Source organism: Chlorocebus sabaeus, chromosome 22 (genome assembly GCF_047675955.1).
Source record: "Chlorocebus sabaeus isolate Y175 chromosome 22, mChlSab1.0.hap1, whole genome shotgun sequence".
NCBI classification, from domain to species: domain Eukaryota; kingdom Metazoa; phylum Chordata; class Mammalia; order Primates; family Cercopithecidae; genus Chlorocebus; species Chlorocebus sabaeus.
The window spans coordinates 28,425,467-28,437,840 of NC_132925.1; the positions used below are offsets into that span (position 1 = coordinate 28,425,467).

Consider the following 12,374-nt stretch of genomic DNA (forward strand, 5'->3'; position numbering starts at 1 on the left):
TTAAATAGATTCACTTAATTTTTATAATGATTTCCACAGATTTTAGATTTTCTATACTCTCATGTCATCTGAATAGTGAGTTTTATTTCTTCCTTTCCAATCTCTGTACCTTTTTACTTTATCTTGCCTTATTGGGCTGGTTGGGACCACCAATACTAAGCTGAACATCACTGGTGATAATGAACATTCTTTTCTTATTCCTTATCTTGAGGAAAGCCTTCAATAATTTGCCACTTATAAAGATGATGCAGTAGATTTTAGGTAATTACTCTATCAGGGAAAGGAAGTTACGGTTTATTCCTAGTGTGCTAATCTTTATCATGAATAGGTACTAAATTTTATCAAATGCTATTCCACCTTTAATGAGATAATATAATTTTTCTGTTTTTTTGTTAATGTGGGAAATTATATTAATTTCTAAATGTTAAACCATCTGTGCATTCCTGGAATAAACCTCATTTGGTAATAAGACATGATCCTTTTTATGTGTCACTGATTTTGATTTGCTAATGTTTTGTTTAGAATTTTTGCAATATGTTCATGAAAGATATTGAGCTATAATTTTCATTTGTTGTAGTATCCTTGTCAGGTTTTGCTATCAAGGTTATACTGGCCTTATAATCAAAGACACTATACACTATTATACATTTAAAAAGACACTCAACTGTATCTTCCCCACCAAGATGTATTTTGCTTTCACTGCTCCCCACTTCTATAACGTGAATTATTTTTTACTTTAAAAAATTAAGTTTTAAGTTTTTATTTATTTTTATTTTTTACTTTTCCATTCTCTTTCAGGTTTTGATACCCATAGAATGCTTCTACTCCCCTGTGCTACCTGACCTCCTAAATTCCCTGAGATTGTTTAATACCTTTAGATTTATTAGATTTTTCCCTTGCTGTGTGTTTCTATTCCAATAATCCTTATTTAGCATTTATATTACAAATTCCTAGTCACTTTATTAAGATCCATTTAGACACTAACTAGAAATAGTTCTCATATTGCATGAGAGTCACTTCATTAAGATCCAGTTAGATACTAATTAGAAATAGTTCTCATATTGCATATGAGAAAGGAATTTAGAAATTCTAGGGTTCAAAATAAAAAGAAAATATTGTTAAGTAACAAATTTTGTACTGTTTCAACCTTTCTACCATCTTTTGGATCATTGTTGCAAATGATCAGTTCAAAGTCATTCTAATTTTTTTCTTCTGTAAAAACCTGTAAGGTAAAGGCTGACCTGGAAAAGTCCTGCTTCACAACAGACACAAGTCACTTGTAGGAGGATTACAGATCTACATGTGAAAGTTAAAAAAAAAACTAGGAAGCTTTTAGAGGAAAACAATGGAGTCCATCTTTGTGACTTTGGAATAGGCCAAGAGTTCCTAAATGGAACACAATAAACACTAAATTGATCTATGTTAAAATCAAAGCACCATTAGGTGAGTAAAAAGGCAACTCACAGAATGGAAGAAAATATTTGCATGTTATATACCCTTCAAAAGACTCCAAAATAACTCTTCCTACTTATAAGTAAAAGACAACACATTAAACAAATGAGCAAGAGACATAAACAGGCACGTCAAAGAATATACAAATGACAAATGAATATGAAAAATGATATTTTTACTAATAAAATATTAATTAAAATTATAATGCAATACTACTGTATAGCCATTAGAATTGCTAAAATGAAAAAGTGAAAAATATCAACTGCTGGCAAGAATGCAGACTGACCAAATATTCATACACTGGTCCAACTGACTTTTTTTGAAAACTGTTTCATAGTGCCTACTGAACATATGTATATCCTATGACATAGTGATTCCACTCCTAGATATAAAGCTAAGACAAGCATGTCCATAAGCTCACCAAAAGACATGCAGAAAACGGTAAATGCAGGTTTCTTCGTAACAGCTGACGTTCATAAACAAAAGAACACCAATTGTGCTCCTTTCCTCCTGGGGGCCCAGTGTGCAATGGCTGCAAACAGTTGCCTCATTGGTAGTGTACACAGCCTGTTGCTTGTATGGGTTGGCCTAAGAAACCTTAGAGACAGCCCTTTCCAATGTACATTCATGTCTCTGATCCCTGCTGTCCCCCATCTAGGCCTCGGAGAGGTATTACGCAAGGTGTCTTTGGAAAGCCCCCAGGGCACAGTGGCCAGGGTTCACAGTGGCCAAGTCATCATGTCCATCCACACAAATCTGCAAAATAAGGAGCATGCAACTAAGGCCCCACGCAGGGCCAAGTTCAAGGTCCCTGGCTGCCCAAAGATCCACATTTCAAAGTGGGGCTTTAGCAAATTTAATGTGGATAAATTTGAAGACATGGAGGCTGAGAAGTGACTCATCCCAGATGGCTGTAAGGTCAAATACATCCCAAAATGTGGCCCCTGGACAAGTGGTGAGCACTACATCCAAGAGGGCGTTCACTGTAATGTCCCCTTACTCATGCTCACCAATAAATCATACTCCCTGTCCAAAAAAAGAACCAATCTAACAATCTACAACTATATGAAACGAGTGAATCTCATCATATTATATTGAACCAAAGAAAGTCTAGACAGAAAATATATGTATTATATGCTTCTATTTACATAAAGTTCCAAAATATATGTATATATACATACATATACACACATATATGTATATGTACATACATATACACATATATGTATGCTGTTAGAAGTCAGTGTAGTGGTTAGAGCAGTTACCCTTGGTAAAGTAAGGAATAGGAAGGGGTAGGTACTGACTAAAAGGGATCACAAATACTGGTAACATTCTACATCCTGATCTAGACACTGGCGACATAATTATGTCCATATTGTAAAAATATAGAGAGCCTGTGCATTTGGATTTTTCTGCATTTTAGTTTTTTAAAAGTTTAAATGAAAAGTCTTGTTTTTACATACCTTTGAAGAGGAATCAGGATCCTTTCCATTAAGAAGACCTAACACTTGATTAAGACATGAAGAAAAGTGCTCATATCTAGGTTTAAAATAAAAATATACATCAAATGATAATTATAAAATTGATATATCAAAAGGGATTTATCTACAAGATAAACATAAAATATATGTGTATTTTCTTTCATCTATTTATTTGGGCTTCTAATAAAGAACACACTCTTGTAAAGTTTATACTTAAAACTTGTCATATATCTTACAATTATGATATAAATGAATTGGCTCTGTCATTTATTAAAACAGTGATTCATGTGGCAATAAATAAATCAGTAAAAATTTCAGTGCCTCAATTGCTGTATTTTTTTAAGACTGTGTTCACTTTACGTAAAAATTCAAAGGACAGAAGAATATCCTAACAAATTATACAGCTACTTTTTATAAAGCACCTAAAATTGCCAGGCATTAAATTAGTCTCTGCAAATAAAGAAGTAAGGAGCAGCAACTCATGTTACACAACTCCAAGAAGTACTGAGGTACCCCTAGCATTATACTCTATGTGACTGATGTATCCTAGATTTGGGAGATGGTGCCCTGACAGGGAGATCACAGTCTGAAGATGAAGGAGAAGGACAGAAAGAGATAATACAAGGTAATATAAAACACAATGATATCATGGAGGAATGTATGGGACACTATGGAACAAAGAATATTGTCTCAGTATTAAACCCAGACTCGAGTCTTAAAAACAAAATATAAAGGAGAAAGCATTCTAGTCTTCCGGAGGGAATACTCTAGAGGAAATAGCACATGGATACATGAAAGGGCATTTCTAGTAAGCTAGAAGTTCTATTTATTGTCTGATATGATTAGACAAAAAAACAAAATGTATGAAGAAATAAGGTTGAGAGGTTGTTACGGAACAGATTTTGAAGGACTATACTGAAAATTTGGATATTCACCTTGAATGCAATGGTAGGCCAAAGATTTTAAAAGGGACATCTGGTTGAAGAAAAAGTTTTGAGCATATTTATAAAGGGGAAGGATCAACTGAATAGGAGGCCCTGAAGAGAGAGGAGCAACAGCTTCAGAAAAGACAATTTCAGACAATCCATAGAGTAACAGTACATATTTATGAGTAAAACCAGGATGAAACTAAGAATTTGGTATAAACATAGGTAAGTTTGTTAAGTGGCAAGGATTTGGGGGAGCTCCAATCAAATGGGGCACGATTTAGGGTTTTTTTTCTTTCTGTGAAACAAAGATAAGGTCATCTTCTGCATAAAAGGCAGCAAGAGAAAAATAAAAAATTTCAAAGACCAGTCGGGCCAGCAGCTCACGCCTGTAATCCCAGCACTTTGGGAGGCTGAAGCGGGTGGATCGCTTGAGGTCAGGAGTTCAAGACCAGCCTGGCCAACATGGTGAAACCCCTTCTCTACTAAAAATACAAAAATTAGCTGGGCATGGTGATGTGTGCCTGTAATCCCAGCTACATGGGAGGCCGAGGCAAGAGAATCACTTGAACCCAGGAGGCGCAGGTTGCAGTGAGCCAGGATCGCACTACTGCATTCCAGCCTGGGCAATAGAGTGAGCCTCTGTCTCTAAATAAATAAATTTGAGGATCCATTGAAAGAAATGAGAAAGCTGACAAGTAAATATGAGAGGTCTGGCCCAGGTAAAGTTGTGTGATTTTCTCAAGCTCTAATTAGTAACCATGCAGTAAGTTTGACTTTGGAAGAGATTCAGGACTGAGTTATTGTTCAATGGCATACCAGATAAACAAGAGGAGTTGCCAGAGGTAATTCTGGGGTTCTATGATGGATAGAGTATAAAATAGATAATAGAACTGAAAGATTTACAGAAGAAATGATTACGCAACCTCTTATTTATGCTAAACTGGATTATCTTCTAGTCTTCCAGAAGAGGTTTATTCAAAAGAATTTTTCTGTTTACTATGAAGATGCTGAATAAGCACTCTCTGGTGGCTAGAATAAATATACATGGATATTGGGAAAGTCTCACAACAGATGAAGAGAAGGCAGGTCATGGGAAGGCACTCTGCAAGAAAAAGCTCACCTATCTAGAGGTTCCTAAGAAAAGAAAAAGTGAAATGCTAAAGTGAATGCTTCTTGGTTTTGTAAAAATCAGCTGAGCCATATGAACAGTGGTCGAGTTTGCCCTAGTGCTTAGCTTTTATTAAAATAAAACTGTCAGATTCTATGTTTCTTAAACATCAGGGACTGTGTCTTCACAGCCTGTTGCTGCTAAGTGCCTGATCATAGGTAGGGCTCAGTAAATGTTTTCTTGTATGTGAAACTCTTTGAAACAATTTCAATTATTTCCTAATTTAGGATGACAAAGCAGCATAGGCCCCAGCAAAATTTAACTTAGCATGCAAAAAGGTCACAGGCTCGTTGGAACACAATTACTACCTGATCTTAAAACATAAATGATCATATGAAATATACTGAGGTAGAAAGGACATATGAACATGTGTTCCTATTTTACCTATGAAAAGAGGCACACACCAAAGGAAACATTATCCATTTTTATACAAAAAATAAAGACACAAACATAATGACATCAATGTTTCAACACTATGTTTCATTTACTTATAATTTATGTAGAAATATTTTTCTTGTCCCTATAATAAAAATATTCTTTCAAATAATCATAATGCTGCTTAAGTTTTAAAACTGGTTTTAAAATAAATTAGCCAAGATGTCTATATTTTGAAGAATGGCACAACCCTATTGATCTAAAGCAAAGACTGAAATACACACATAGACAATGACTTTGTTATACTTTCCATTTCAGTATAGGAAAGAAAAAAGAGTGCGAGTAAAGCACATCAAAACATTTTTGTCCAGTAGACTCCAAGTCAGTAGACTCGAAGTCAGTAGACTCCAAGTCAGTAGACTCCAAGTTTACTATAAGAAGACAATTTCGTTTATAACCAACACATCTTGATTAAAAAAAAAAAAAAGTTCTAAAATTGACTGAAGTGAGTCATACCTGGTGAGATAATCAGCAATTTTAGGATTCTTAAGGAGATCCATCAGTAGGTCAACTGAATACTTTCTAGTTAGAGTGCCATCACCGTTTATGAGAATATTAAATATTAGTTGAAAAGTCTGATGAATATTTCGAGCATGGAATAGCTTAAGGACAAATTAGAAAAGCATATTACATAAAAAATTAAGTTGACACCATCCTAAAAGGTAAAAATAAAAAAGTCTCAATGACTTTTAAAATATAAGACTAGAAACTTCAGAATAAATTTGAAAAATCGTATTTACCTTTTCCCCCACCTCTTCATTTAATGTCAAACTGGATAATACTGAAAGCGCAAACACAACCACAGTTAAACTGCTATGGGCCAACAAGGTGATAAGAGTTCGATAAAAAGATTTCACATTACTCTGAGAAAAAAAAAGTTACAAAATAAATTAGAATTATAAATCTTATATTTTGGTTTAAAAAGTATATCCTGCACAGAGTGGGCAAACTTTTTAAACATCATTATCAACTCTATTAAATGATTCTTGCATTTAAAAGATAAATGTTTTACAGGAGACATTTAGATCAGAGATAAATTTAAATTAAAAAATTGTTATAAACAGGGTACCCAGAAAAAAAAAATTTGGTAAATGTGTGCAAATGAGTGGGAGATAAATATTTCCATAGTTTTGTCACCTTAGAATAAATAATTCAATGATGGTAAATCAGGGTGTCAATTCTAATAAAGGGATACATGCAGAGCGGAAACAAAAGAGCTACCTTAAATACTGCAGGAAAAGTTGTTCAGCACTTGTGTTAACAAAAGAACTATAATGAGGAACTCATAATTGTGGTGGAAGCAAAAAAATATTCAAATTTAAGAATTTGTTTTACATTACACATCGTGGAGCAGCAATTAACTTTGCCATATTTGCTGCTGATTATCATTTAGATTTAAGAGATTTCAGGTGTGAGCGAGATGGGTACTTTCTATATTGCTGACAGTCGTATAGATAGACACAATCTTGGTGAAGAACAGTTTCTACACGTGGAACTATGAGCATTTAAATGTTTATTCTTCTTTATATTTAAGTGTTTCCTAAATATGAACTTTTTTTCAATTCAGAAATTGAAAAACACACACTATACATACGTGTGTGCGCACACACACACAGTAACTCCACCTACAAAGTAGGACCAGGGTAGAAAAATGTAGCACTTGAACAAGTGAGATATTAAATTTAAAATCAAACAGGTAATGCTGAATAGCACAGCAGGGAAACTGTTCACAAAGCACCTTAAAGAATCACTAACTTGCTTGATTTAATATACTTTTTTTTTTTTAGGATGTAGTCTTACTCTGTCGTCAGGCTGGAGTGCAGTGGCGCGATCTCGGCTCACTGCAACCTCCACCTCCCGGGTTCAAGCGATTCTGCTGCCTCAGCTTCCCGAGTAGCTGGGACTACAGGTGTGTGCCACCACGCCTGGCTAATTTTTTTTATTTTGGTAGAGACGGGGTTCACGATGTTGGCCAAGATGGTCTCGATCTCCTGACCTTGTGATCCGCCCACCTCGGCCTCCCAAAGTGCTGGGATTATAGGTGTGAGCCACTGTGCCCGGCCGATTTAATATACTTCTAAAAGTGACTCAGTTAAATTCATTTGTGTGTCTTCACTTATCACAAGTACTGTTGGTTCACACTGAGCACTAAACTCATGAATCTTTCTGTTGGAGTTGCCATTGATTTTGTAGAAACACAAGACTGAGGTACATGGGACTGCCAGTGATGTGCCTCCCTTCTAAGAGCACAAAATAATTTAGTAATTCTTGTACTACTCAGTGTATTTTGGGATGCCATGCTAAGGAAAACTTAAGTATTTGCATTAACCCTTAACACACAGTCTTCAATACAACATACAGGAAGGCTGAAGTGCTTCAAGTTATTTATATGTCAATCTGACTCTTAATTTTGATGGGTCAGCCAGTAAGACACAGAATCCTTGTTCAACTTTGTTTTAAAGAAAAAGATAAATACAATTTTCTTTAAGCAGAGAATCTACCATAAAACAAGAAAATTAAAAAGAAATAAACTTCTTACCAATGTCTTTATGTGTGTTTGAACAGAAAGATTGTGCCGACAAAGATTTGCCAATAATCCTAGACAAGGCATTTTTAACTCATCTTCAGAAGATTGACTGTTGTTTTACATTGGTGTTTTGTTTAAAGAAAAAATAGTAAAAGAAAAAAAGCATTAACGTCATTCTAAGTCAAAATGATATAGTTAAGTTTATACTTTTCAATTCCTTTCTACAGGCCAAAAAAAAAAAAAAAAAAAAAAATCTAATTAACATGAGAAGCCAGGGAAACTCTAAACAGTATTGATCATTTATCTCTTGTTTTAAAACCAAATTACCCTATTCAATTCCATCATGAAAACCCGGAAATAACTGTCAGCGTGGACCACGTGCTGTTTCATCAGTATATTTTCCTACAAGAATAACTACACAGTTTTCAGTTTCAGCAATTTTTTTCTGGCCAAATCAATTCAGTCCATACATTTTTCTTATGAAAATTAAAGCTGCTTTACAATTTTTTCCTTTTTACATTTTTTCACCAATGAATGAGGTCACATACTTTTACAACTTTTGATCCTTAAAATCATCTGGGCAGAACAAATAAGAATCGGAGTCTCACTCAGTTTACATAGTTAGAAAATGTTATCTAAGGAAATTGATCTACCACATGGTTATAGTTTAAAAATAAACAAATAGACTATTTGGTTTTATGTTTGATTGCATACTCACATGTGATCTATCAGGAACGTAATTAATTCATCTATATTGGCACCAGAATAGAAAATTTTGACATTATATGTTAACTTCTGTAGAAGTTGAATGCACTGAGAATAAGAAAATAGTTATAAATATAAACATATAAAAACATCGCCTGCTTAAAATAATGGACTATCAGACACATTCTGAGCATGTCCTTTTCCATTTCCTAAAACAATTTTTTTAAAAAACACATATAAAGTAATGCAAGAACTTTAGGGCTCTTCTCTCAATTCACACATTTCTACATATTCTGTCTCAGAACATGGTTATCAACCTTGTTCACTTAGTCATCTTAAACTTGAATGCAGGTTGAAACACATGTAGTCCATCAATTAGAAGATACCCTTCTTCACATTTTATCATCTCCAAAACTGCATGTCAATTTAATTTGTGATGTTTTTCTTTCTTACAACCGATGACATTTTAGAGTCAATGAAATATGAAGAGCTTTGAATCTATATTAAATAAACTATATCTATAGCTTTAATTTTTGTAGAACGTTTCCTCCACAGACTGAGACTAGATGCCAACTCACATTACAATTTTAATATAAATAGCTTACGTCTCAAAACACAGACATCTGTGTTTATAAGTCAAAGCAGTTACAATGTAGATTTGTTTTTCTTCAATAATGGTGCTGGAAATGGATAAGCTCCTCTTCTCCAGAAATATTTAAATTGCAGTATGTGTGCAACCAACTTTTAATCAGATGAACTGTGCCTAATTACGTAGTATTTATTACATAGCACATATACACTGTAAGTCAGCAGTTTATGACAGAAACTATCAATTTTGATCTGACAATAAGGAAAGGGGAATATACTGTGTGGGTGTGTATACCTGCAAAAACACCGAATCGGTGTGGCTGCTCCGACAAACCACTCCCGCCAGCACACTATTCAGATTATATGTATTCTGAAGACAATCTCTGGTTTCATTGTCTACAGCTGTAAGTTAAAATAAAATAGCACAAAATATATCATTTTCTTATAAGGTTTCCACAGATAATTCATACAGAATTTATTTCATATGACTTTATCATTTAAAAAGGTATGATATGGCTATTTTCTTTTCCATAACCCTCTAATTCAGAAATTCAAATGATTTCTGTATGTAAAATAAACTAGTATCAAAGAAAAAACTTTACACATTTGTAGCAAGCTTTTTCTTTGATACTAATTTATTTTAGTATCAAATTAAAATCTCTTACTTTGAATATTAAAAGATTGTCACTTTATGGTATATTTACACAACGCAATACTATTTGGCTATATAAAAGAATGCATGTCATTTGCAGCAACATGGGTGGAACTGAAGGCCATTATGTTAAGTGAAATAAGCCAGACACAGAAAGAAAAATATTGCATGTATTCATTCATGTGTAGGAGCTAAAAAAGTTGATCTCATGGAAAGTTACCAGAGGCTGGGAAGAATATGGGTGAGTATGTGGTGATGGGAAGGGTGAGGAGGGGGAGCCGTTAGTTGGGGAGATGAAGACAGATTGGTTAATGGATATAAACCACAATCAGATGGAATAAGTTCTAATATTTGATAGGAGAGTAAGGTGACTATAGCTAACAATGTATTGTATATTTCAAAATAGTTACAAGTGAAGACTTGAAATGTTCTAAATACATAGAAATGATAAATCCTTGTTTGTGATGGATATCCTAAATACCCTGAATGGATCATCACATACTCTATGCAGGTAACAAAATATCGTATGTACCCCATAAGTTTGTATACATATTATGTATCTGTGAAAAAATTTTAAAAGATTATCATTTCAATTTTTCTGTAAACTCCAAATGCTTCTAAAGTATAAATGTTGGAAGTGACTGGCATATTCATTCAAACTGCTGGTGGATGTTAGAAGTGGAAGAATCTTTTTGGAAAGCAATTTAGTAATGGTTATCAAATTTTAGAATGATCTAGAAATTCTAAAGGAATTTAATAGAAACACACTAATATTTGAGCAAAATTACATAGAATGTTCACTGCACTATTGATTCCAATACCAAAACTTAAAGAACTTTGAGTGTCCACTATTGGGGAATAGTTGAATAAATTACAGTACCCTGTAATTATGGCACTAGGCAGCTATTACAGATACCGATATGGAAAGAAACATCTGGTGTTCCGCAACACCATTTGTGCTAAAAACAACCAATTAAAGATCCAAAATTATTGTTTTGTTACAGCATAGGAAAATATCTGCAAAGAAACATATCAAGCCATGAAATGAGATTATATCCCCAAAGCTGAAAAGATGAGGGCTGGTGGTAATGGGTACAGGCTAATCCCATTTTACTCTATGTCTGGGCTGTCTAATTTGGCAGCCACTAGCCTTCATGTGGCTATTTAAATTGAGATTAATTAAAATTAAAGATTCAGTTCCTTAGTCCATTATCCACACTTCAAATGCTTAATAGCTCCATGTGGCTAGTGGCTGCTATATTGGATAACACAGTTTTAAAACCATTCTGTCACTGAAGAAAATTCTATTGTTCAATGCTGCTCTGTGTTAATACTTCTGGATCACTAGAATTTTTTAAACTATGCATATATTATTATTATAATCACACAAAGAAATATCCCTACTGCCCTGCCCCAAATTGGGGTAAAGTGACGACTAAATGAACATTCAAAAACCAGGCCAGGCGCAGTGGCTCACACTGTAATCTCAGCACTTTGGGAGGCCAAGGTGGAACACAAGGTCAGGAGATTGAGACCATCCTGGCAAACACAGTGAAACCCCGTCTCTACTAAAAACACAAAAAATTAGCCAGGTGTGGTGGCGGGCACCTGTAGTCCCAGCTACTCGGGAAGCTAAGGCAGGAGAATGACGTGAACCTGGGAGGCAGAGCTTGCAGTGAACAGAGATTGCGCCACTGCACTCCAGCCTGGGCAACAGAGCGAGACTCTGTCTTAAAAAAAAGAAAACAACTAAAGATATGGTGAAAAGATAGAAAAACCAACATCAGTACTTTTACCTTTAGTTCTAAATTCAGTGTAATCTATTACAGAAGATGATTCTTTGATCAGTAGCTATGACTTTCTAGTGGTGTATTTAATACTGACATTACGTGTGGAGTTTTGTTTTTTAATTCGAAAGTAGTCCAGTATTTCCCAAAGTGCATTCGTCTCTGTAGAACACTGAACCTTTCACACGCTTCAGATTCCTTGGTCCAATATTTTTAGAAATGCTGCATAAAATATTTCCCTCTTTCAAAAGATTCACAATGAGCATTAGATTGAGAAGTCTTTGAAGGTGAATCATTCTTTAAGAGATTCTATAACTAAGCCTGCACTTAAAAATATTGTTCATACATCTTCCAAAAACTAAAAAAGAGAAATTAAATGCATTACCTAGTTGAGACAGCAAACCAATAATACTTAAGATCAGTGAAGCACTTATGTTGGGGTCTTCAAGTAGCTCTACAAGGCAACTCAAGCATTCACTTGTTAATATCTGATTTGATGTAAATAGTCGTGTGAGTTTCTGTCCAGAAATTACCTATAAAATAGTAATCAAAATGTGTTGGTTAAGAGATGGCAATTTTTATCTCTTCTCCATTTCAAATAAACTCAGTTCCTTCAAAGTGCCACTGCTACCTTCCCAATTTAAAAATTT

The 12,374-nt window shown here is 34.4% G+C and overlaps 1 protein-coding gene and 1 non-coding gene across 3 annotated transcripts in view; one reads left to right on the top strand and one right to left on the bottom strand.

Moving 5' to 3' along the window:
• CIP2A (cellular inhibitor of PP2A) overlaps positions 1 to 12,374 on the bottom strand; it is a 40,153-nt gene that overhangs the window by 23,513 nt on the left and 4,266 nt on the right. The window contains exons 2-8 of one of the 2 annotated variants that reach the window (XM_007985890.3): positions 12,110 to 12,257; positions 9,581 to 9,687; positions 8,711 to 8,805; positions 8,005 to 8,101; positions 6,206 to 6,328; positions 5,922 to 6,067; positions 2,916 to 2,991 (exon numbers count right to left, since the gene is read on the bottom strand). In XM_007985890.3, coding sequence (XP_007984081.1) covers positions 2,916 to 2,991; positions 5,922 to 6,067; positions 6,206 to 6,328; positions 8,005 to 8,101; positions 8,711 to 8,805; positions 9,581 to 9,687; positions 12,110 to 12,257 — 792 coding nt within the window. Of the gene's footprint in view, positions 1 to 2,915; positions 2,992 to 5,921; positions 6,068 to 6,205; positions 6,329 to 8,004; positions 8,102 to 8,710; positions 8,806 to 9,580; positions 9,688 to 12,109; positions 12,258 to 12,374 lie in introns of those variants that run through there. The other variant, XM_038003291.2, reaches the window with a different exon arrangement.
• On the top strand, positions 1,928 to 2,062 carry LOC119626053 (small nucleolar RNA SNORA70). The gene has a single exon (XR_005242247.1). It is a non-coding gene; the product is annotated as a small nucleolar RNA SNORA70 (small nucleolar RNA).